The sequence below is a fragment of the Balearica regulorum genome, chromosome 12, assembly GCF_011004875.1.
Source record: "Balearica regulorum gibbericeps isolate bBalReg1 chromosome 12, bBalReg1.pri, whole genome shotgun sequence".
NCBI lineage: Eukaryota > Metazoa > Chordata > Aves > Gruiformes > Gruidae > Balearica > Balearica regulorum.
This window is the reverse complement of record NC_046195.1, coordinates 12961477-12983932: the sequence shown is the minus strand read 5'-3', so window position 1 is coordinate 12983932 and position 22456 is coordinate 12961477. Positions and strand designations below refer to the sequence as shown.

The window sequence follows — 22456 nt, the reverse complement described above, 5'->3', positions numbered from 1 at the left end:
GCAGTCCTTGCCAAAGTGAATCCTTAAAAGAATTAACAAAACTATATGATTTGCTTATTGTACCTGGAGTCCTACCGTAAAAGTTGACTGCTTCTTCAGAGATTTCTTGGGATTTTTAACAAGGCTGACCCACAAGACATACTTTTTGACAAATAAAACATGTGCATGTGACAGAGTTATGTATGTTAATTTTTCACACTGCAAAATACTGACCTTCACATTCTACAGTAGCTCTGTGTAGGGATTCCTAGCTCTGATATTCTTCAGTGTGTGGAGGCTAAACACTGACATCATTATTATTATTTAACTTCATGCAGTATTTCTAAAACTGTCAAAGCAGCTTACTTAAAAATAGCTATGTGAGCTAGTAGCTCCACTGCAGCGCAAAGTCAAAATGTTGAGAAGTGGTACTGAAGGCAGTCATCTTTATTTTCCCTTTTTGAGTAGGATAAACAAAATAGACCGCGCAACTTTACACAATTGTGCAATTTTACATATCTTACACGCTTCAGCTGGGTTCCATTTAAGCAGTTCAGTTACATCCCAACCCAATTATATACATAGCCAAGAAGAGGAGCAGAAAACAGTCGTGCTATTCCATTTTTTCTTCTTGTTTTGTTTTCATAAAAAACTCTGGCTTGTTGACACACCTGTAAGCCAGCAGCTGGGGAAGAATCCCGTACATTACGTTCAGTATCAGAAAAAACTGTTTTGCTTCTTCAGGGACTCTGTAGATGTAAGGAGTTCGAGCATGAAGAGAAGCACCAATATGGGAAAACTGAGCCTGTGGTGTGTATATAACGTATATATTAAAAAAAGGGTGAAGTTGATGTATATTTTGGAAAGACAGCATAATCTGCATGCATGTATGCATCTCCAGTGACATTTGCCAAGCCAATCCTTTTATTCCAGAATTACCCATCATACTTCTGCACAGCGGTATAAAAATACAGTCTAAACTAAGGTCATTAACATCTTGGTATAAGAGGGACTGACAGTACCATGGTAGGAGGTTTATTATATGCACGTGGTGGCACTGCTCTTTGCATCAGGTGTAGGATTTCAGCCCTGGCTTATGGGTGATTATTCACGCAACAGGGTCTGTGGTCCTTCCCCAGGCAAACAGCTGCGGGCATCACCGCAGAGATCTGCGCTCCCGAGGCTCAGCCCTGCCATGGGGGTAGGACTCGCACCCGCCTACCCAGGGATGTTGTGTTTGGCACCGAGGGGACACAGGCAGACACTCGCTCACTCTGAGTGAAGTTAGAAAAAATCTTGGAAGCTATGTTAGTTTCTTTTTTTTTTTTTTTTTTAAAATCTTATACCCAGTCTCCCAGATTCTGATCCCAGAACTCCTGATGATTTCAGAAAACGTCCGCAATATTTAGCTTTTGGGCTGGGGGTGATTCTGAAGTATAGATTAAGTTTACAGTGAAGGTTGTATGCAAAGACAGGCTTGCTGGGCTGAAGCGTATTTTTAGCATAAACAAACATTTAAAGATAGAAGCATCAGGATAGTCGCTGTCTTTTGTCTCCATCTGTTACCTGCTATTTCAAGCCACAGCTCATTCACATTAACTATTGTCTGTCCTTTTTATTATTAATAGTTAGTTTACAGGGGAGGAGATCTGAGAAGATAAACATCAATTTGACCTTAAGCAGAGCAGGAGAAAGGGACACCGAGATTTTAGTAATACAGAGGAGAACACCGTGACCAAATTGCATCCTCTGTTCTGGCTTCAGCAGGAGTTACTTTGGGCTCACAAAGAACAGAGTTCTGTTCACAGATAGCAAAGTAGAAAGTGAAATACAGCACAGGTGTTTTAATCCACACGCCTCTAGCAAAAGGTTAGGCTGAGACCATACAAAATGGAGAAGGAAATCAGTTTTCAGGTGATTCTAACCACCTCCACCTAACAGGGGAGCTGATCTTGCAAACCTGAGTCAGGAAACGGAGCAATCAAAGAAATCCAACACAAACACACACTTCAGCAGAGTGCCACTTAGCATGTTTCTGTAAATAGCTGTTACACAGGTACCAGATATTCAGGGGCATGGTATCAGCAGCCTTTTTATATCAGCCCCATAATTCACACACTCTCTTGCAGCCTGTGTGTTCTCACCTGGCTCAGCTAGGAACTACCTTTGGCTCCTATCCCTGCTGCCTTTCCTTGCCTTGGGAGCCATTTCAGCCTGGGCAGTCAGAGCATTAGTGCTCAGCAGCAAAGACCTCTTCTGATGTGAAGTAGCAGTTTCCCAGGAAGATAGTTGGCTGCTGTCAGGCTTCAGGTAGGTGGTGTGGGGTTGTCTGATATTTACCTAGACACTAATAGCCTCTTGGTAGTGTTTTAGAGCCTCTCCTGGGGTAAACAGGATGCTAAGCTATGTACTCCTCTATGGAGGATTGCAAGGCCTGCCTGTCTCCAGGAGTGGCCAGCTGTGCAGCATAGTAAGTTGACAGTAAACTCATACTAAGTTCAGAATAGACTGCCTCAGAAAGAGCTGTAAGGGACTGTGCCTGAAAGAAGTATCACAGTCTCCTAGATGCCTTTGAAGATCTAAGCCTTATTTGTGGTCTTGTCTCTTACAAGAATTGTGGCCTATTAGTGAGCTTTGAGCATTATAAAAAGAAAAAGCAGAAACATTTTGTTCTATTTGTAGCCCATGAAGATTTTTATCTAGCTAATGATGTACTATATAATGAAGTTATTGTTTATTAGACTTGTTTGTCAGTGTAACACATTGTTTTTTCCTTTTATTACCAGGGAGGATATTTAGGTCTGTTAAAGTCACTTTTTTTAAAATTTGATTTGCTTCTGTGGAAATTGTGTTATGTCTTTAATCTCGTGTTTCCTTTCCATGACTGTACTCTGCTTTTGCTTTTATTTTGGTTGGGGTTTTTTTGGCTACCTTGGGGCAGGGGGGTGTCTGCAAAGCAGATCTCTCACTCACCAGTAGCCCAGTCCTGCTCTTCTTCACGTACTAGGCAAACTTGCACCAAATCCATCATTTTAAGAAGTTAGACAAGAGCTGTTAGTTACCGCAGCTCTCTGCGCCTCTTGCGCAGTAGACTGGCATTGCGGTGAGAGCAGCCTTGAGTCTGCTGTGTTACCTTGCTGTGATCAGATCCTCTCAGTGAATAAGCCATTCCTTGGTGCTTTCTGTTACTGAGCCCTCTCTAAGTGGAGAATTTTGAGGATCAAACCCTTAAATCTTGGCTGAGAAATCAACCAAATGAGATGCTGCATGTAAACTTATAAGGTAGCCTTATACATTTAATGTACAGCCTTTGTTAACCTGAAAGCCTCGGCCAGCCTGCTGATCAACCCATCCTACAGCAATTGGAAGCTGCCTGGTGCTGGACATGGCACTGCTTGACTTGATAGCTGCAATTTGCATGCACCTGCTAATCATTAAGCTTCTTGTCTGTATGAAATAGTTTAAGTTTGGATCTTCTTACAATATATTTTACCTGTAGCCTAATCATAGGCCATACTTTGAATATTTCTTACCCTGCAGTCAAGAAAGCCCTCCTGCTAGAGACAAAGAAACTCCTGGAAAAAGATTAGGAGTCCCTTCTTCACTCTGTGCCTTCTCTCTAAAACTGACTAAAATTAGACAGACTGTAACTGATTTTGGAGGGGTTTGGACAAGACCTTATGCTTATAAGGAAATGGCTTATATATGGCTTATAAGGAAAGCCATCAAATAGAGTGAGAGTAACCTAGAAAACTATGTTCCTTGGGTTAGGTTCTCTTGTAGACAAGAGGCACTAGAGAAACTAGCCAGCAAAAATTGGAGGATTAAGGAAAGCACTTAGATGGAGAAGAGAAAAACTTTGTACATCTGAGGGAATAGGGAAGTGGGCTATGGAGAGTTGGTGAGACAGAATGGTTTTGGAGAGCAGGGCTGTGGCTCCCTTGCATTGAGAAATGACAGTTTAATCCAGTTCAGAGGCTATTACAACCCTTTTGTGTACTCAAAGCTCCTGGTACTTTAGTTGCATGTCATTTAAAGAGCTCTTCATAAAGCTTCAGAAAGTCCAATGAGGGTTAAAAATCCTCAACTTGGAGGAATTTTTTTGGAGTCTGGATGTTAGTAACAATAATTCAAGCTGAGAGCTATATGTAATTCTGAAACAGTAAGTATTTCTCTCTGTGTGTGAAAGGCAGGGTACTTTAAGAGGTTTTTAGTTTAGATGCAACACATGGTATTTTGAGACTTGTTTTTGTAAAAAAAAAAAAAAAAAAAAATAATTTAAATCCCAACATTCCTCATCTGTAGGAACAGTGTTCATTCCGGGGGGAAATGCCTACTGTTTCCATCATCAGATAGTTACCTTTTTTTGTACCTTTGTGCATAACAAAGCAGAATGTGTTTCAGTAACTACATACATTTTACTTATCAATTGCAAGTGTTTTAACTTGAGAAAACAGCAGTCAAACCTGGAAATGTGTGTTGTGCCTCAATTACCAAAACTAAAAATAATATAGAAATGAGCCCTCAATTCATTGTCACACACATTTTTTCATCCGAGGTTGCTCATAGTTTACCAAGTCAAATCAATTAAATCATGCCTAGTTGTGGGACGACTGAAGTTGATTCTTCAGTGTGTTAAAGTCAAAACTACAAAAAAACCCAAACTTAAAAGAAATGTTTCTTGAATCAGGATAAAATGTGGGGAGTGTGCAGGAACATAGTTCTCTTAATCAGTTTTTGTCAGCCTGTGGTTTTTGCTTGTGCCTAGGACAAGCTTCAAAGAGTAAGATGGGAAATTGAGTGTTAGCTTTGGGTAGCTTTTCTTCTCCTTGTCTAATGTGTAAATCAGCATTATCCTAAAGCCATGTGACAAGAGGGGTTCTAGGCTTTGGCAACAAAATGTTGCATGCATTAATTGTACAGCTAAAAGGTACAAGGTGCCATTAAAAAGGTGAGTGTTTTGTTATGGGGAAACATCTTAAAAAAAAAAAAAAAAAAAAACAAACCCAAAAAACCAACAAACCAAAACCAATCAAACAAAAAATTGCTTCCAGTCTGGAGGGCTGAGCTTCTTGGGGATTTTGCAAGGTTGCGATAGCACACTCTGACTTCTCATTGTGCTAAATAATCTTTGAAGGAGTGTTTCTTTCCTGACTGTCTGGGGAATTTGTGAAACCTGAGTAATCTGTCAGTAGAGAGAGGTTCCTGACACTGGCTTGCCTACTTTAGCTAGCTTGTGCTTTTTTTTAGATTAGGTTTCGGCCAAACACAGTTGTATGATATTTATGATGCCTTTTGAGCATTTCAACCTCCTCATTAATATGTTTGCCAGATTCTGTTTTGATATAATTTGGTGATTCAAGATTCTCTATAAACTGATGTGCTTTAAAAAAAAGTCACATTCCCTGTGATAGTTGCTCAGAAACAGAAAATAAACTGTCACTCCCCTGTCCTTACTGGGCAGTTAAGCTGGATTGTAGTTTGTATCCATGATTGTTTCTGGCCTGGGGACCAAAGCGTTGGTCTAATAGTGGTACCTGACTTACACTTATTGCCATGTTCCTATGTTCTTGTTATCACTGCAGGATTATGTGCGTATCTTCTGCATTGTGTGGATGCTCATATTACATCTCACTTACTACATACAGTACAAAGCAATTGTCCCTGTCTCAACTGCTGAATGGTCAATCTGTATGTCATGAAGTCATTTGCTAGTTCCTTTTGAATTGTTTTGGCCAGTCTTCTCATAACCATTAGCACCATCTAGTAATTAACAACAGTTATTTAGGAGAATCAGAACAGAATGAGATAATAAAGTATGATCATTTCCTTTGGCAACATGAGCCTGTATTAGTGTTATTGTGGTTTGTGGCTCAGGAGGTTCCCAGTGTTATATCAAAATCATCAACTGGTATTGTTCATTTTGTGTGACTACTAGATACTTTTTCCATTTATCTTTTACACTACCTATTTGTCCAAAACATTTTATGGACACAATGTATTATGTATTTTTGGTTTTTTACATGGTTGATAGTTACAGCTTTAACACAGGCTTTCTTCATGGTCTCAGCTAAAGAGCACATGGTGCCTAATATGGTTTAAATGAACCCAATAAAAAGATTCTGCAGAAGGACAGAAGTCTGCTGAAGCAAGAATGCAGTCATTAGAGACATAGAATAGGTTTGATTCTCCACTCTCTTAAATTAGTTTTTTACAGATATAAAAGGTGATCTGAGTTACAATGGCATAAAACCTGCATCAAGATCAAGCCCTGGGCCCCTTACTTATTCCATAGGTCTCTACTTATTAACTTGTAATTCAAGAGTGAACATTTCACAAAGAAATACCTGAGCTAGTCCTCCAGCATGTATAAGGGTTAAATCGGGCATCCAGGAACAACCAGGCACCAGTAGGCCATACAGAGCAATCACATAGTATGGCACAGAGTAGAACATGTATGCCAGCATCTGCATTTTAAACAGAAATATTAGTTGCTTTGCAGTGTGAGGGAGATGAGACTGTTTAAAACTACACTCCTGGCAGCAGTAATTCCTAGGCCTTTTTGCAGCTGTACCTTCTTTGAGAAAAGAATTTCACACCTGGATGCTGTTGACAGGATCCAGCTACCCTGAGGCTTCCACTAATGCTGACAGCTGTTGTCTCTGCCCCATCCAAATCCACTTCATCCCAGACATGTTTTCCTACCCCTTGCCATCTTGAGACCATGTCAATAAGCATGGTTTAGCCTAACTTGGTGTCCAATGCAACATGGGTGTCCATTTCTCAGGCTCCATTGCACTTTCAGTTGGGAGGCAAGAGACACACCCAAGCCCCCCCTTTCCCAGAAAGAACAGGTCCAGCAGAGATATTTGGGTTCTGCTCATTGCCTCACTTGAGTCCTCTTACAGCTTCAGGCCCTGCCCCCATGCAGCAGCCAGGGTTACCTTGCAGATACTACAAAACTAAAGCACAGTGTTCCTTCCTCTGCAGTGCTTGTGTAAATAGGGTTTGGAAAAAAGTGTCAAGTTTCAAAGAGTGTGTCACTTGTGACAGAAGTGTAACATGAGCTTAAGGAATCTAGTATTACTACACTCCTTTTCACTCCATTATTCCAGGCTGAAAGTCCACTTTGCCCTTCTAAGGAAGAGGAATGATCATAAAGCATGCAGATATGTTTCATGGGATATATTAAAAGAAGCCTCAGTAATTAGGATGTGTAACTCCAGGTAGCTGATTTGAATCCAAGTTTAAGTTTACCGCAACAAAGTGTTGGTACCCTGTAATGGCTGTAGTGGAAAACATGAACTACCGTTTAACTAGCCATAAACAAATACTTCCCTTATTGATCTTGTCTTCTGTGAAACCCATGGCTTCATCTTTGCACCAGTTAACAAATCACTTCTTAACACTCTATGCTCCACAGTCAATGCTTTACCTGAAGCTTAGGATAGGCAGCAGGATCTTTTATATAAGGCTCGTGAAGTTGAATATATAGCCGGCAGAGTTCAGCAGGGCAATCCAGAGCAATCTAAGAAGAATTTTTAAAACTTCCTGTGAACAAAGAATTTGTTCTACAACAAACTAACCTGATACTTCTTACCAGCCCTAAAGATTGACTAGTGGTTTGCAGCACTGCTACCCTGGAGTCTTGCTCAAAATCTATTGCAAATGTGATCAATTTGATCACCAATTAAAATGCTGAAATGCAGCCTCCTCTCAGCTCCAGCTCAGAGGGTTTGCTAGGAAATGCTGACAGCCTGCTGTAAAGATTTTGACTGGAAGAGAATTCAGTCAATTGGCTATGCTGTAGTAAAAGTATAATTGCTATTGATTTGCTCTGATAAACAGTGTTTGATCCCAGCAAATGAACTTTCCAATGAAAAATTGCTCAAACAGTGGAAACTTGATGTTCAGCACCCAATTTTAGGATAGCAAACTATGAATGTAGTCCAAGTAAAGAGTTGCATTGTGGCAAGGTAGCAGTGAAGAGCAATGCAGTGAGATGGGTGTTGCTTAAAATAGTAATTCTAAAAAGAAAGTAGCAAAGGAGGGATTATTGGGTTTTACATTCCTATAGAAAGAACAAATTTCAATAAACATGAAGAGACCCAATTGTAAAAGTAATTCCTTTTCATAGTAGCCCTTAAAACTACTTCAAAAAATACTATTCTTAAATGAGTTAGCAATCTGTCAACAGCTGTCATTGTGTTTTATAGCAAGGCATCGTTAATGCCTAAGTTATAGGACTGAACAGTATGTTTTGCACAACTTAATTTCATGTGTATTTGTTGTGTGACTTTGAGGGGGAAATGCAAAGATTTATAAACAGTGGATATTCCTCCCTGTTCTTCTCCAGCATGGGCATCCAACAAGCAGGTCTGAGTGGACTATAATGGATTATGTTTTCTTAGCTTTTTCACAAAATCATGGTTACTGCAGCTTAGACAGAGATGTTAAGTTGATCTCTGTGTGTATAAGCAAGACCAGTAAGCAGGTAAAGGAAGTGTATAAGGAAATGACCACACTCTCAAAATCAACAAAAATAATTCCTCTGAGAAATGAAGAAGTGGGATTGCTGAACCAAGTTAGATGTTAGAGCATGAGATTAACATTTCCCACAGCGAAATTACAGGTAAAACAGCTGATTAACCTGCATCAGTGGTGCTCTGAAGTAGCATGATCTGTAAGAAATGAAGCAGTCTGTGACAAGTTAGGAGAAAAATTTTTTTGAGGCAAGTTTTCAGAGAAACAGCAGAACATGACAGAGTAATGTGAGCAGCAGAACTACAAAAGAACAGTCTGTGCTAGGTAAATAAAATGTTGCTTGGGTACTTATTGTCACCTCTTACTTGAATTATTCTAGACAGGATCAGATCTACAAATCAAGCAGGCAGTTATCTAAGACACCTAAACATTTGAACATTCTGTTCACTGAATGATATACAGCTTCCCTTCTGCTGAAGACAGAAAAGCTTTAGAGCTGACAAAGGACTAGATTTACCTTCTACTGGATTTACCTACTTCAAGCATTTGCGGTACTGATTAATTCCCTCAGAAATTTTAATTCAATCAACTATGCTTAAAAAGCAAACAAACAAAAAAAATCAGCTCTTGGTAAGTAGAAATAACATGTGGTGTTCAGGTAATGTGGATTTTTTTTTTTCAGGTGGAAATGTATGCTCTCATGCAGTGTAAATTAACTTGGATTCCTATATAATTTTAACTATGCATCTCTGTTTAGACAAAAATGAATACAGATTTAATTTAGCTGTTTGTCTCCGTGTTCTTGGCCATAAATGTAACACCAGATCAATGAAAATAGTTTTAAGTCATGTTGATCTGTACTTGCGATGCTATTTACTCTTGTGATTGTGCACCTCCATTCTTTTGAAAAACATACTTCACACAAGGCAAAATGGAGAAGCAAAGCACCACTAATTATAATAAATAATCAAATTGTTCTTTATATTTCTAAGGCCTATTTCAACCCTGAAAGTCACAGGATTTCCCCTAACCAAAATCTACATACTTTTTAACACAGACACAGTGATTTCAAATTTGTCTGACTGAAAATTAGAAGCCAGAATATAAAAATATTTTCAACTTACCATGCCCCTAAATATGCAAAACCCCGTTGCTAGAATGAGGTATGCAGCTAGCAGTAAATCTATTGGTCGTCTTAAGAGTCCTTTCTTCTGGACTTCCTGAACCACCTGCAACACAGAGTGTGTTTAGTAAGTACATCCCGGTTCCACGTGACATGTATTTAACTCCAGATCAGTTGCTACAAGAAGGGTGAAGCGGTGAAACGTAGTGATAGAAGCAGTTAGTTCTCAGTTGCATTACACTATTTACCCACTGATTTCAGAAACAGAAAGACTGCAACATCTAGAAAGGTGATGTCAGACTTTATAGGATGCAGTGAGGAAAATTAATCTGAATAAACTCTAGAAATGAATGGATCCAACTAAAGCCATTTCAAAACAGATTAGCTTACTTTCAAAGCAACCTGAATCAAATGAACACTAACTCTGCAATCCCATAAGCTTTAAAGCAGCATAACTAACTTCAAAGTTGCATCTTTTGTTAATTGGAATGAATTCATTTTCCTGAATGTCTCTATATAGAAAAGCTTTGAAAATGCACATTTGTCTCAAACATTTGAGGCTGAATCTAATACATTTTGTGAAAGGACTGTTTGGAGGGACAGTGAAATGAGGGTCCATCTCATTATTGACAGTGAATGCTGAGTTTCAGCAGCCTGTGATGCTATGGAAATTAATGGAATATCACTGGCATAAAATAAAAGCTTTTCTTTGGCCAGGTGAGTTCTCTACTGAGTTCAGTGAGCAAATAACATATCTTAATATGTAATGCAGAAATAGAGAATGAAATGTGTGTATGCATATAGAGCATGTGGAAAATCCTCCTTTTATTACTGTACACTGTGGATTCCTCCAAAGTGTGGAAGCACTTGTCAGCACCTGGATCTGATCTGTTCTGTGCCTTCTTTCCTCAGCCTCAGAACAGGAATCCCCCGCTGCACCGCATGGGCACGTGAGGGGTTCACACTCCACAATGGCAAAGGCCATGTAGATGACTGACATGGAAGATGGCTTGGAGGAACCAGAGTCATCTCTTTGCCTACGTGGTAAAACTTGCAAGAGCCATGGAAATAAGTCGAAGTAGACTATTATCACTGTGTAGTCACAGACAAAATTATAAGCACTTCAGAGTATCTTTCTGTAGTTCAGAGGGAAAACTTCCCCATTTATATGTTAGTCATTTCCTCTTCCTTTTTATTAGCTGTGTGTTGGCATGCAGACAGCAAAAGAAAAACCTGATTTCCTTCCTGTTATACATCTGAGGAATTGTCTCCAAAGCACAAAACAATAATTAGGATGTAGAAGCACTCAGGATCAAGATAACTCACAATAAAGTTATTGAAACAGGAGAACCGATCTTGCAAGCACAATTCCTGAGTAAGAACTGTGAGATCTGCATTGTAGTTTAACAAAAATAAGGCTGCTTTAAACACATAGGCTATCCCTTTCATAAAATGATTTCTTTTCTTCTTTTAAACGATCTTTTTCAGGAAAAAAAGCGACATCTTTATTTTTCAAACACAAAACAGGTCTGTTTTGGCAGAATGGTAATTATGACCTGGGCCTGTGTCACTTCATGGTATTTAAAGTACTAGTGTAGGAATGTTTAATATTACCTGCAAAGAATATGTATTTTCTAATTTTTATTCCTATGAAAGACAAAGGTCTCCCATGGCTGCTGAGTTGCAAGTCATTTTCAGAGGTAGTCTACCTAAGGATAATGGAAAGTTTGAGGGTTGATATATCTTCTTTCCACTTTTGTCTAAGTATGAAGCTTATATATATTTGTATCATTCCTCCTTTCAAAAGGTATATTAAATGAACGTGCATATTTACTGTGATCACAAAGCTACAACAGAACTTCATACTTAAAGGTTTTGGAGACAAAGGCAATGTTAGTGGACACGACCTTTGATGCAGTACAAGTTTGAAATTGCCAAGGTACAGAAAATTTGTACCTTTTTTCTCTATGCATATATTTATGCAAACAAAATGAAAATGCAAAGCTTAAAAGCAGAAGCAAGAATTTGAAAGACAGTATGCACTTGGCTGACAGACCTCAGCTACATAGTACTTTTGCCTTACCCTTCTCTTAACAGAGCAAAGTCACCTCATTATGTGCTAAAATAAATTATATGTTAAGTACGCTGGCCAAGTAGAGATGACCTGCTGCAGGTTTCCCATTTATTGCAAACAACATTGAACTCCACGCAGATCTTGCCAACCCAGTTGTTTCTTTTGTGTAGCAAGGAAGTGTGTAGGCATGCTTTGTAATTTCTCTCACTTCAGGAAAAAGCTATTTGCTATCACTTCTGAGAGGCTCTTTACACAATCAGTTTTAAGGAATCAGAATAATCTTGTGTGCTGTCCGTAGAAATCAGTCCCTTCAGAATTTGTGAGCAAATCTCAGTTTATGTGTACTAATTCTGTTAAAGAATTTTAAATTACATTAAGCTTTTCTGAGCTGATACACTTATAGCTAAATCTGCTGGGCTTTGTAAATACTGCAGCACAGCTGGGTCTGATTCTAAGTGAGGGCATAACTCCATTCCTCTCCTGTGCATGCACCTCCACTAGAAAACATCCAAAGCTTGATTACCTCTTCTCTGTCCCCACAGTGATTTTTTTTTTAACTAACTTGTTTATAATAATATTATAGCAATGAATACCTTGGCCAACAGAATATACCTTGCTTATGTTGCTTTCACGTAAGTATTTTCTCTATATATTTGCATCATTGTGTTTAAAAGCATTGTTACATTTTCTTCCTAAATCTTTTAATACCAACTCTGAATAATGATAGCTAAAAACAGTTCAGTTTTACAGCTAATTGCAAATGATCTATTGAAAGAGAACTAAATGTTTTCAGGACTTACAATGATTACCTAACTGATTAGTAGCATTACACAAATTATTTTGTGGAAACACTACTTAATGTAGGACTGAGTTGTATGCAAAATAAGAAAAATTCCTGAGGAGTCATGTTAAGTTTTAAAGGCATTTTAAGGTATGCAGTTATTGAACCCAGCTAATTATGGTTGGATATGGAGCATAAATTAGCTGTGAAGATAAAATGCGACCACTAAAAAAGAAACAACTTGGGAAGGGTAGGAGGCCCCAGTGAAAGTAATCAAGGCTTTTCTATGACCTTCTGAGCAAGGAAGTTTAGGTTTACAAGAAAGGATTCACTAAGTGCAACATTAAATTTTCAGATCACCAGCTTTTTATGCACTCTCTTTTTGAAATAAAATTTAAAAACTAAGTTTGTCTGGAATATATACCAAAGTAAAATATCAAACCTAGGTAAGCAGTTTAGCTCCTGATAGGCACAGGAGACATGGCTGTATTTCAGCAAATAAGCAGTCCATCATGTATTTTCTCGATAATAGCAATTTCTGTGGTGTTCTCAGTACTACGAAAACAAACTGAAACGTTCATCCATCCTCCATGCAAAGGATGTTCTCACTAATATATATGGCAAAAATCTCCATCACTGCCTTTAACTACACTTAACTTCCCTACCCTGATGACTCTAAAGAACATTGTTTCCAGCCAGAGTTATTGACGCCTTTAAGTAAATCAACTCAATTTGCTCTGGGATGGCACATGTGATTTCCTATAAACCAATACAGGAGGGTAGAAGAGGGTTTGGTACCTGAAGTGTCCCCCAGTTTGCCTTTCATAGGGATTTGCCCTAAAAGCATTGATTCTGTAGTGGTTCTTCAAACTTCAGGAGATATGAACATCTGTCTGTACTTCTCTTTCCTACTGAAGAATTATGGATGGATGGCTGAATGCTCCCTTTCATACATTTCTGGGAAGATCTGTCAGTGTATCATCACCTGTTATTCTGTGCCATAGGCTATGCCCCTTACACACTGACTGCATATTAGCTATGGAGTAGGAACTCGCTCCTTCATCAGTGTCTTATGTTTTCAGTTACAGAATAAACCTGACTGAGATGCAGGAGCTCTTGTAATGCAAAAATATTAATGGATTATATTACTTAAAACTGATATGGTATGCTGTGGCAATAAACTGGCTTGCTTATAGCAACAAAGCGTTAAAGATCTGTTCTGTGCTTTGTATTGCAGTGATTTTTTAATTTTTTTTATAGAACAGTGCATATACTGTTATTGCACTTTTTGATTGCTCAGTTAATGTTATGACAGCCCAACTATTAAATTCAAAGTCAAATGTCTAAGGAGTTTTAAGTAAACATTATTTTTACAGATTTCTTTAAGCAAAAAGTAAATCATTTTTGTATCAATTAATGTACAATCTTACCTGTAAAATCTAATATTGAAGAATGCACATACAAAACCAAAAAAAGTTACATGAAATCTGTAAGTCATCTGCAGAAGAATATTTTCCTGCAGTGCTTCTATAAGGCTTTTGTGGTGTTTTATGAAGTTGATATATGTCAATATTTTCATGAGCTAAGAAAGTGAAAAAAAGAAACTGCATAGATAGAGGGTTGTAATACAATTACACATAGAAATGAGTTTTTTACTGTATACATGAGATTCTTTTGCTTTTTCTTTATCCCACCATAATGAAATGGTCCTGCAGTATAGATAATTTTATACTGTCCACACAGCCCAGCAGCAATTGTCATAACAGTGAACAATTACAGTACATTCCACGCTCACCAAGGGACCTATACAACTTAGTAGAAACAGCATGAGTATTTCAGTTTTTCAAAGAGTAGCCAACACTTAAATACAATAATATTACCTTGACTGGAGCGTCGTGAGTCACTGAAGGTTGGTTATAAATTCGGAACCCAGCCCATATGGGAAGGCAAATATATGGTACGCTTAAGAAAAAAGCAGGACACACTTTTGTTCCGTATTTGCCTGTTAAAAAATAATTATAAGATGTATGAGAATTTGTAAGCTGTGTTGCAGAAGAGGTAAAAACTATCCCTTGTAATATCAAATCTGAAGCAGCTATAGTAATGTAAACATAAACCATTAGAAATTGCTGTTAAAGCAACACAGAAATCTTATTGAAAATAATGTGCTCAATAGTGGTAAAGTCACAGGTGATAGAGAGCCTATCAGGAAGCCATTTCAGAAATAAGGGGGTTTTTGAGGGGACAGGAAACCATCTCTGTCACTCTATAGCAGGTAATCTTATAGGATGGGACAGCTTTGAAATCTCTTAATGGAACCTGCTTCAAATAGAGGCATCATTTTTAAAAAAAAATGGAAAAAAGGAATGTATCCATTTTTTAAAGATCTAATATAACATGCATTTTCCAAAGTGCTCATTTTTCCTACAGGCCTGTACTAATATTTGAGGACAAAATATAAATTCAGGGAGCTATCCTTAGCCCAGGTAAATCAGGAAAAACTGTCTTTTACACTGGCTAATCTTTATGCCAGAAAGGAAGGCAGAAGGCATGCTCTTGAGAAAAAGTTTTTCAGCCCTCCCTAGAGGAAAGAGGAAGAGAGATTGTTGCATTAATCTGCTGGAACTGGACTGGCTTCAAGCTGCACCATGAATATTCTTCCTCTGGCATATAAAGTGGAGCCATAGTGAGCTTTTCTAAAGTTGTCTGCAGGATTTTGACACATGAATGTTTTTCTCAGTTGAACACTTGGCGACTTTGCATCAATTTAAGCTTTGCTAAAAAGGAAATCTTTAACTGGGGGGGTGGCACTCTTAAAGGACCACCTTTCAATAATAATGATGTAAAAATTTTTATTACAACCTCTAGCAGCACAGCTGTGCACTCATTTATGTTAAAATCTATGAATGTTAATTTTATTTTGAAAATATAGTAACTTCCAGATTTCACTTTTAAAGGTGATTTGGATGCCTCTTGTAAGCTGCTTGAAAGTCAGACTATTAAGTAAACTGTAAATTTTATGCAAAATAAGATTTTTTTTTTATGATACTAAGCGACAGTTATTGTCTCATTGCTTAAATTAAACCTAGTTTGGATAAAAGCCTGATGGGTATAACAAAATACAATACTTTTTTTTTTCTTCCTTGAGAACAATGTAAATTGAAAGTGTGTTTTTATCCTGGTCTCCATCATCCCCTCCTGATATTTAAATTTTGAAATATCTTGCATCTCTTTACTGATACTCCTAAAATTCCTCTTTCATATTATTACAGAAAGAAACCAACACTGCAGTAAAATACAGATAGCCTAATGCTGAATTTAGAAAATGTTTCACAGGGAAAAGTTAATCACATAATTTATGTCCTTACCTACAATGTTTCCAGGCATAAAGACAATGATACTCATGATAATGGAACCTAGCCAGTAGAGGCCAATGGTTCTATAGCTTTGTCTGTTTAAAAAAAGGAAAAAAAAAAAAAAGACATAATTACTGCACCATCCCTAAAAATCTCCTACCCCAAATCACCCTCAAATATTATACTGATTGCCATGGTTGTACCTTAGTAAGTAAAGTACCCCAAGGCAGCAGTGGATTCTTCCTCTGAGAAAGTGATATGGAGAAATCCTATGTTCATGTGTGAGGTTATCACATGAACAGTACAGGATTTGTGCATACGTAGTTATTTGCCATTATGTTTTGCTCATCTGAAGGCTGACTGATTTTGCACATCACAGGTTGTACAAGACCGGTACACTTGATTTCATTCTGGTAGTGTTTCTATTACCAGTGGGAACATTAGCCTCTGGAATTTAAGTACTTATTTTCTCAAACTCTTTATTCAACAGTGAGAAACATAAGAAATACTCTAAGAAACTCCAGAAATAACTATTTTCTCTTAAACTGCATGATACTCTCTAAAATAGATGTTTTAAATATGTAATTAAAAAAAAGGTTTTACACATGGTTTTAATGTGCATCCTCTTTAAGCTTTCATTTTAACTAACATAAAGCATTCAAAGGGGCTATGTTCTCTGCTGCAGAGTAAAGAGAGACTACAACTCAGTGGCTTTGCTGGTCTTATTCAGCCAAGAGAAAGGGTAACTTGGTGAGGTTATTAAATTTTAATAGTGTTGCTTTGGCCTAGGACATGAAACAGTCCTGAAAGAAAAATGTAAATACTACAGAGAAAAGAAAGCCCTTTGTAGGTTATATGAGAATGCAAGCAAAGTAGACAGTACACAAATCAAAATTACTTACTCCCATGCAATAGCTGCCACCATCAACAGATACATCAGATAATGAACGGAGCCATCCCAATAGCAGATCACATGGCCATAGGCAGTGTTCAGATATGGTTCACCCTAGGGAGCATTTATTTTTAAAAAGATACAGTGATTAGAGGAAGAATAAGAACAGCAGGAAACAATTTCAGAAAAGCAACTGGTGTTCTTTCAAATCCAGGGGTACAGTTTTTGACTGGCAATACACATTTCTAAGCACAAACCTGATTTAGGTAGGATCAGGTAAAATTAAATCAGTTCTATAGTTGCAAAATAGAATGCAAGATGGAAGGCAAAACTCCTATGGATAACTGTCAGCATTGTCCTGCTACATTATGGAAATACTAGTTTTCCATATTTTAGTGATAAAAGCCCAAAATAAAGATACATTTAACATAGAACAAATAGACATATATTTAGTAACCTAGAGATTTACAACAGCATTGAATATATTGATGACAAGGTATAACCTTGTAAGGTCCGATTAATTTCACACTAAAGTTCATGGAATCTTTTCAATGACTTCAGTGACTTTCATGAGAAGCCCTTACTGAGCTATTTTTGGTGGATGTTGATATTCAGCAGCCAACAGATTCTGCTGACTAGGTATCTGGCATCAGCATTTTTTAACTCTAATTCCTTTTAGTAAAGTGATTAGGCAAAAATAAAGGAGCAGTTTTGTTTCCTTCTTGGTAACACATTTAGGTACTGCAGTACTCATCCACTTCTGAGTGCTGAGTATCTATGGCTTTCTGTAATTCTATGCAGTTCCCACAGAAGTTAATTCATTAAGGCATTCCTTCAACTAAATGAAATAATAGTGGAACTTGAAAGGCATGCTATTTTTTCCAAATGAATCAGTGATTTCAAGTCAGTGAAGGTTCGGTCCATAGCAATAACGAAACAGGTCTATGACCAAATTCAAGATGACCCTTTTCAATGTGTTAGCGGCTGTTTTTTCTGTAACAAGCTATTTATAGTAAAGGTTTTGTTTACATTTGTAAGCCAAACAATTGTTTACCTCTCTCAAGTAATGAGTCATGAATCCATCAATAATTCCATCCTGTTCCAGTCCAATTATTAGATTTACCACGCTGGTAAAGGCAAATACAGCATAAACTGTAATAAGATAAAGGGGAAAACAAATAATAAATTAATAAAGACTTGGAATCACACAGTTACTTCACAGTCCAATAAATTCAGTCAGGCAGAGACCTATTGAACTAGATGCATCTACTTTGAGATCTTAGATATTTAACACATAATGACTTTCCTACATAGCTTAATATTTTTTAATTAGTGGTTAGTCAACAAAGTCCTTAGGAAGCTTTTCTTAAGAATGTGTAATTATGTAGAGCTGTGGGTACAGGCTACATGGAAAACCAGCATCTGCAGAAAGGACTACGTAGCCTCTCAAAAATCTTGGTCACACAAAGCAGACAACCTTGACCGTAGTCATCTCTTGGAAAGGACAAAGGACAACAAAAAGGAGGCGGAGAGAGAAATGTGACTTGCCCTTTTTGGAGGTAGGCAAGGCAAACTGCATTAAGCCACAGCAGTCCATAGGAGACTTATATGGCAAGTTAGCAAGTCACTCCTTTGAGACAGGAAATGTATTTGCAGTAGGTTTATATTATTAATTTCCTTTGACTTCAATGTGAACTAAGAGTTCCCAGCCTCACACAGAACACTGGGAATGGACATCTACGAGTTGCAATGAGGAGGAAGACAGAGGGCAAATACAGATGGTTTGTATGCTGCTTTGCCTATGGGCCCATCTTGTAAAATTTCCAAAAACAGTGGTGTTTTTTCTACTAGATTTTTGCTATACGGTCTAGATCTAAGGTTTCCTTTTAAAAGGTAATAAATAGCTCTATTATTTTATGGCAAAGTAGCAATATAGAAGTGTTTGCCTGAGTCTACAGAAAGCCTGAGCTAGGAGTTAGGGTGGTTTGAACTTTCTTATGCTTCATTGTTACCAAGACATACCATAAAACAGCGGGTCTTTTGGAGGTTTTCTTTTGACAAGAACACGAGCCAACAGAGCAATAAAAACCAGAACCAGCAATCCAACTGCAACAATTGCCCAGGAACTGTAACAGTATTAAAAAGAAAAAGAATTTAAAAGAAAGATGGAGAAAGAGACAGAATTTTGCTTCTTCAGCTTTTCTTACCAGCTATCCTCAAATGCACATACTCTTACAGTAACTTTTAATACTTGAAAAGGCTGTTTTTAAAGCTCATCACATAGTCTGTCATAGTATTCATTTTATAGTTTTGCAGAATTTATGTGCCTGTCTTTTCACATGTGATCATCTAAAAAAAGAAAAAACGAAAATAGCTAGATAAACAACATATCCAGGAGTCTAGATTTGTCCGGCTAAAATCAGTTGTCATACTGGTATCTGCAAAAATAAACAAAAATGATGGAAAACTTAAAGGCCAAGGAGAGGTGAAAGTCACAAACAGAGATTTCAAGGCTGAAAATGATCATTAGAAACATTTAGTCTAACCTCAGTAGTAAGTTATCTACTCAGGAAATTGCATAGTCACAAATAAAACATATCAGTCCCATGGAATAGAAGTAACAATGTGGAGTGCCTATGATGGCTCTAGGTTTAATTTCCAGTTTTGGAAGTGCTACCAAAGGTCTCTCCGTCCCTAGAAGGCAGGATGACTTGGGAGGCTTGGCAGAAAAGACCTTTTCTCTGAAAACAGGGCTATAATGATAGTGCATGTAAAGTGTTAGTGGAGGAAAGCATAAAAATCTTTGGCATAAAGCTAATTTGTCTCCTTCCCCAAGAAAACACAAGTTAAGAAAATCAGTTTGTAATTGGTTTATAGCTCCAAGTGCGTAAATTGTATTTAGTTCTCCTTAAGACAGACTCTCTTTCTCAGCCTTCACTTTCATGCTTGTGTACGGGGGAAAAAAAGGAGGGGAAAGTTAGGTGAAATTCAGAAGCATAAGCTAAAAATATTTGGCACATGATTTTATACATGGTACCACTCTGTGTCAAGAAAACAAGTTGTGTGCAAACAAGTAATACTGACTGTGACAATTTCAGCCTTACTGAAACTTGTCTTAAAATTATTGCAAAAAAAATTTGCAAGATCAAATATTTCAGAATATATACACACATATTTTCTGAGTCAGGATGAGCAGTACTAGCTTTATTTTACGGTTTGACTCTCCTGCTAGTCTGTTTTTCCAGTGATGATTTTTTTCATACCATTACAGCTGTTAATATTGCAGTGACTTTTCACTGCGGTCTATCAGTTTGAAATAAATATTGGCAACGAATCAAGTAAGTCAGCAAGTGTTATTTGGCATTTCTCTAGCAATGAAAAACAAAAAAATAAGTTATCGGCCAGAACGAAGAAAACGAGGAAGGAACAGATGTAGCAAAGCCTTAAAAACACGAAGCAAATACTTGTGCAGTAAAGCTGCAAAACACCCCAGGCTGTGGGATCACAAAATACCACAAGGACCTTTAAGTACATTGGTTTTTCCATGAGGAAAAACCTTTCTTTTCTAGACCTGCGGTTTATCCTGGGATCCTATTTTTTTGGCAGAGCAAGGGCATATGGACATTTTCAGTTAAAACTCGCATGTCTTACAGGGTGCCTGAAGCGTGAGGCTCGGGAGCTCACCGAGGCCAGTGAGTTCTTCCATTCGTTTTTAAATAGAATTGGATTTTGTTTGCGAATGCCTTGACAGGGGAGCCGGAGGAAGCCGCAGAGCCCCAGGACAGCCTCCAGCGCCGGCTGCCCCGAGCTTCAAGGCACGGTGAGGGCGCAGCTACTGCGGGGCCAGGCGATACCTTCCGGGCTGGTTCGTCCTTTTGGCGTTACCAGCCAGCCCCGGCGGCAAGCCGCATGCGGGAGCGGCGGTGACCCGAGCTCCGGGGACAGCGGGACGCGCGTCAGGTGATGCGAAACCGGCAGTTTTGAGAGAATTGGGGTGAGCGCCCAGGCTGGGCTCCCCAGTCAGGAGCCCCGGCTCGTGTCTCCCCGGTTGCATCCCGGCACGGCTTCCGTTAGAGGACGCGGGCAGGACCCGGCAGCGGGTCTCCGTCTGCCGCCCGAGCCGCCCACGGCGAGGCCGGACCCGTGCCCTCCGCTGCCCCGCTCCGCCTCCCGCCCTGTCCCGCTCAGCCCCGCGGCCGCAGCTGCCCTCTCCCCGCGCGGCCGCTAAAAATGCTCGCCGGGCTCCCCCGGCCGCCCGCTCCGCTCCGCTCCCCTCCCCGCAGGGCGGGAGCCGCCCGGCCTCGCCCGGCTCACCTGCCGCCGGCCGCCAGGCAGTTGAAGAGGTACGTGACGGGGATGGCGGTGAGGGAGAGGACAAACACGCCGGTGGCCGCCGAGGCGCTCATCCCCGCGGCGGGAGGTGGCAGCCGCCCTCTGCACCCCGAGGCGAGCGCCGCGCCTTGCCCGAGGCGCCGCCTCGCCTCAGCCCTTCACGCCCCGCGGAGGGGCGCCGCTCGCCCGGCCCCGGCCCCGCCGGCCTCTGCCCGCCGCCCGCCCCATCGCCGGAGCGTCCCGCGGCGGGCCGCCCCCTCCCGCCCCGCGCGGGAAAGGTTAAATCTGCCTCAGAAACCGGAGCCGCCCGGTGCTCCTCCGGCGGCTCGGGAAGGGCCGTGGAGCTTTCCGCCTGCCCCGGGGGTGGGGGACTGGCCGAAAAGCGAGGCGATGCCGGGGGTGATGCCGCCCGCGCGGGGGCCAGCACTAATGACACCGCCAGAAGTGGCAGGTGGATGCAGTGGTGTGCGCGGTGTCTTTTCGGAAGCGATCCGTTTTGGTGCAAGGTGGTAGATGGAAAAGGGTTCCCTTGACCTACCTAGTGCAGGAGACTCTCTAAGAAACCTGTAAGAAAAAATTATGCATCTCTTTTTGCATCAGAATTTTGCTGGGTTATTAGGAACAAGGCCATTAGCATTTTAAAAATGTTTTAACTGTGAACTCACCCTTTCCATTTAAATGTCAAAAAAAAACCCCAAATTAGGCATATGTTTGAATTTATCCATCAGCATTTTTTTTCTGGCTTCAAACTTTGTTTATACAGGAGTATCAACACTGAACTGTCAGTGTGCAAACAAAGGCAGAACAAGTCTTGTGTGCAAGGCAAACAGAAATGAAAACCACTATTCCTAGAAGTTACCAAGTGTTTATAACCAGGATGTTGGCAAGAAAGAATGATCATCCTGTGTTGCTTGGGGGAAAACAGCAAATGCATTTCCAGCCTGCCAGGCAAGCTCTTTCTGGTAGAGATCAGGAAGTATTAACGCAGTTATAAGGTGTCCATCTGCAACAACGGCACAATTCTGGTTCCCTTGCAGTGAAACGATAAAAGGAGGACTGCTAAGGTGGCTGAGGAAACAGGGCACCTGTCCATCAGGAAGAGGCTGAAGAGCTTGGCATACAAGTGCTCTCCATAAATACTTCAGGAGTTAACACCAGGGAGAGAAGAGAACACTTTAATTTGAAGCTGTTAATTTTAAGCTGTAAAGAAACTTTGACTAGTTTTTGGAAAGAGATTTTTAGCTATGAGCAGTAAAAGGTCTTCTAAGTCTTTTACAATAAGAGTAGTGAATTTAAAAAAAAAAAAAAGAGTCCAATTTTAAGATATTATTTGATAAGTTTAAGCAACAGACTAATTGATATGATTGCAAGAAAGGAACTTGATTACCCAGAACGTATCTATGTCCTATATATTATATACAAACAAATTCCTGCA

The 22456-nt window shown here is 39.5% G+C and overlaps 1 protein-coding gene across 5 annotated transcripts; it reads right to left on the bottom strand.

Moving 5' to 3' along the window:
- Nucleotides 1-408: 408 nt before the first annotated feature.
- Nucleotides 409-21257, bottom strand: TM6SF1 (transmembrane 6 superfamily member 1). Of its 5 annotated transcripts, none has more exons than XM_075764544.1 (10): nt 21004-21254; nt 18712-18815; nt 17744-17841; nt 16700-16803; nt 15810-15892; nt 14322-14443; nt 9588-9692; nt 7415-7507; nt 6327-6446; nt 409-784 (listed from the first exon to the last, which is right to left on the bottom strand). In XM_075764544.1, the coding sequence occupies exons 1-10, from the start codon at nt 21093-21095 to the stop codon at nt 593-595; spliced, it is 1113 nt and encodes a 370-aa protein (XP_075620659.1). In that variant the 5' UTR covers nt 21096-21254; the 3' UTR covers nt 409-592. The 5 variants fall into 5 exon arrangements, with proteins under 5 accessions (XP_075620659.1, XP_075620664.1, XP_075620662.1 ...); XM_075764549.1 differs by lacking the exon at nt 21004-21254 and adding an exon at nt 18897-19483; XM_075764547.1 differs by lacking the exon at nt 6327-6446 and having other exon boundaries at nt 21004-21256.
- Nucleotides 21258-22456: the final 1199 nt, after the last annotated feature.

What these genes read in the sequence shown, in the direction of transcription:
- TM6SF1 (XM_075764544.1), bottom strand. Translation starts at nt 21,095, where the DNA reads ATGAGCGCCTCGGCGGCCACCGGCGTGTTTGTCCTCTCCCTCACCGCC. An exon ending in TGACTCATTACTTGAGAGAG is followed by an intron (nt 16,804 to 17,743) that starts GTAAACAATTGT and finishes AATGCTCCCTAG; the next exon opens with GGTGAACCATATCTGAACAC. An exon ending in GTGGCAGCTATTGCATGGGA is followed by an intron (nt 15,893 to 16,699) that starts GTAAGTAATTTT and finishes TTTTTTAAACAG; the next exon opens with ACAAAGCTATAGAACCATTG.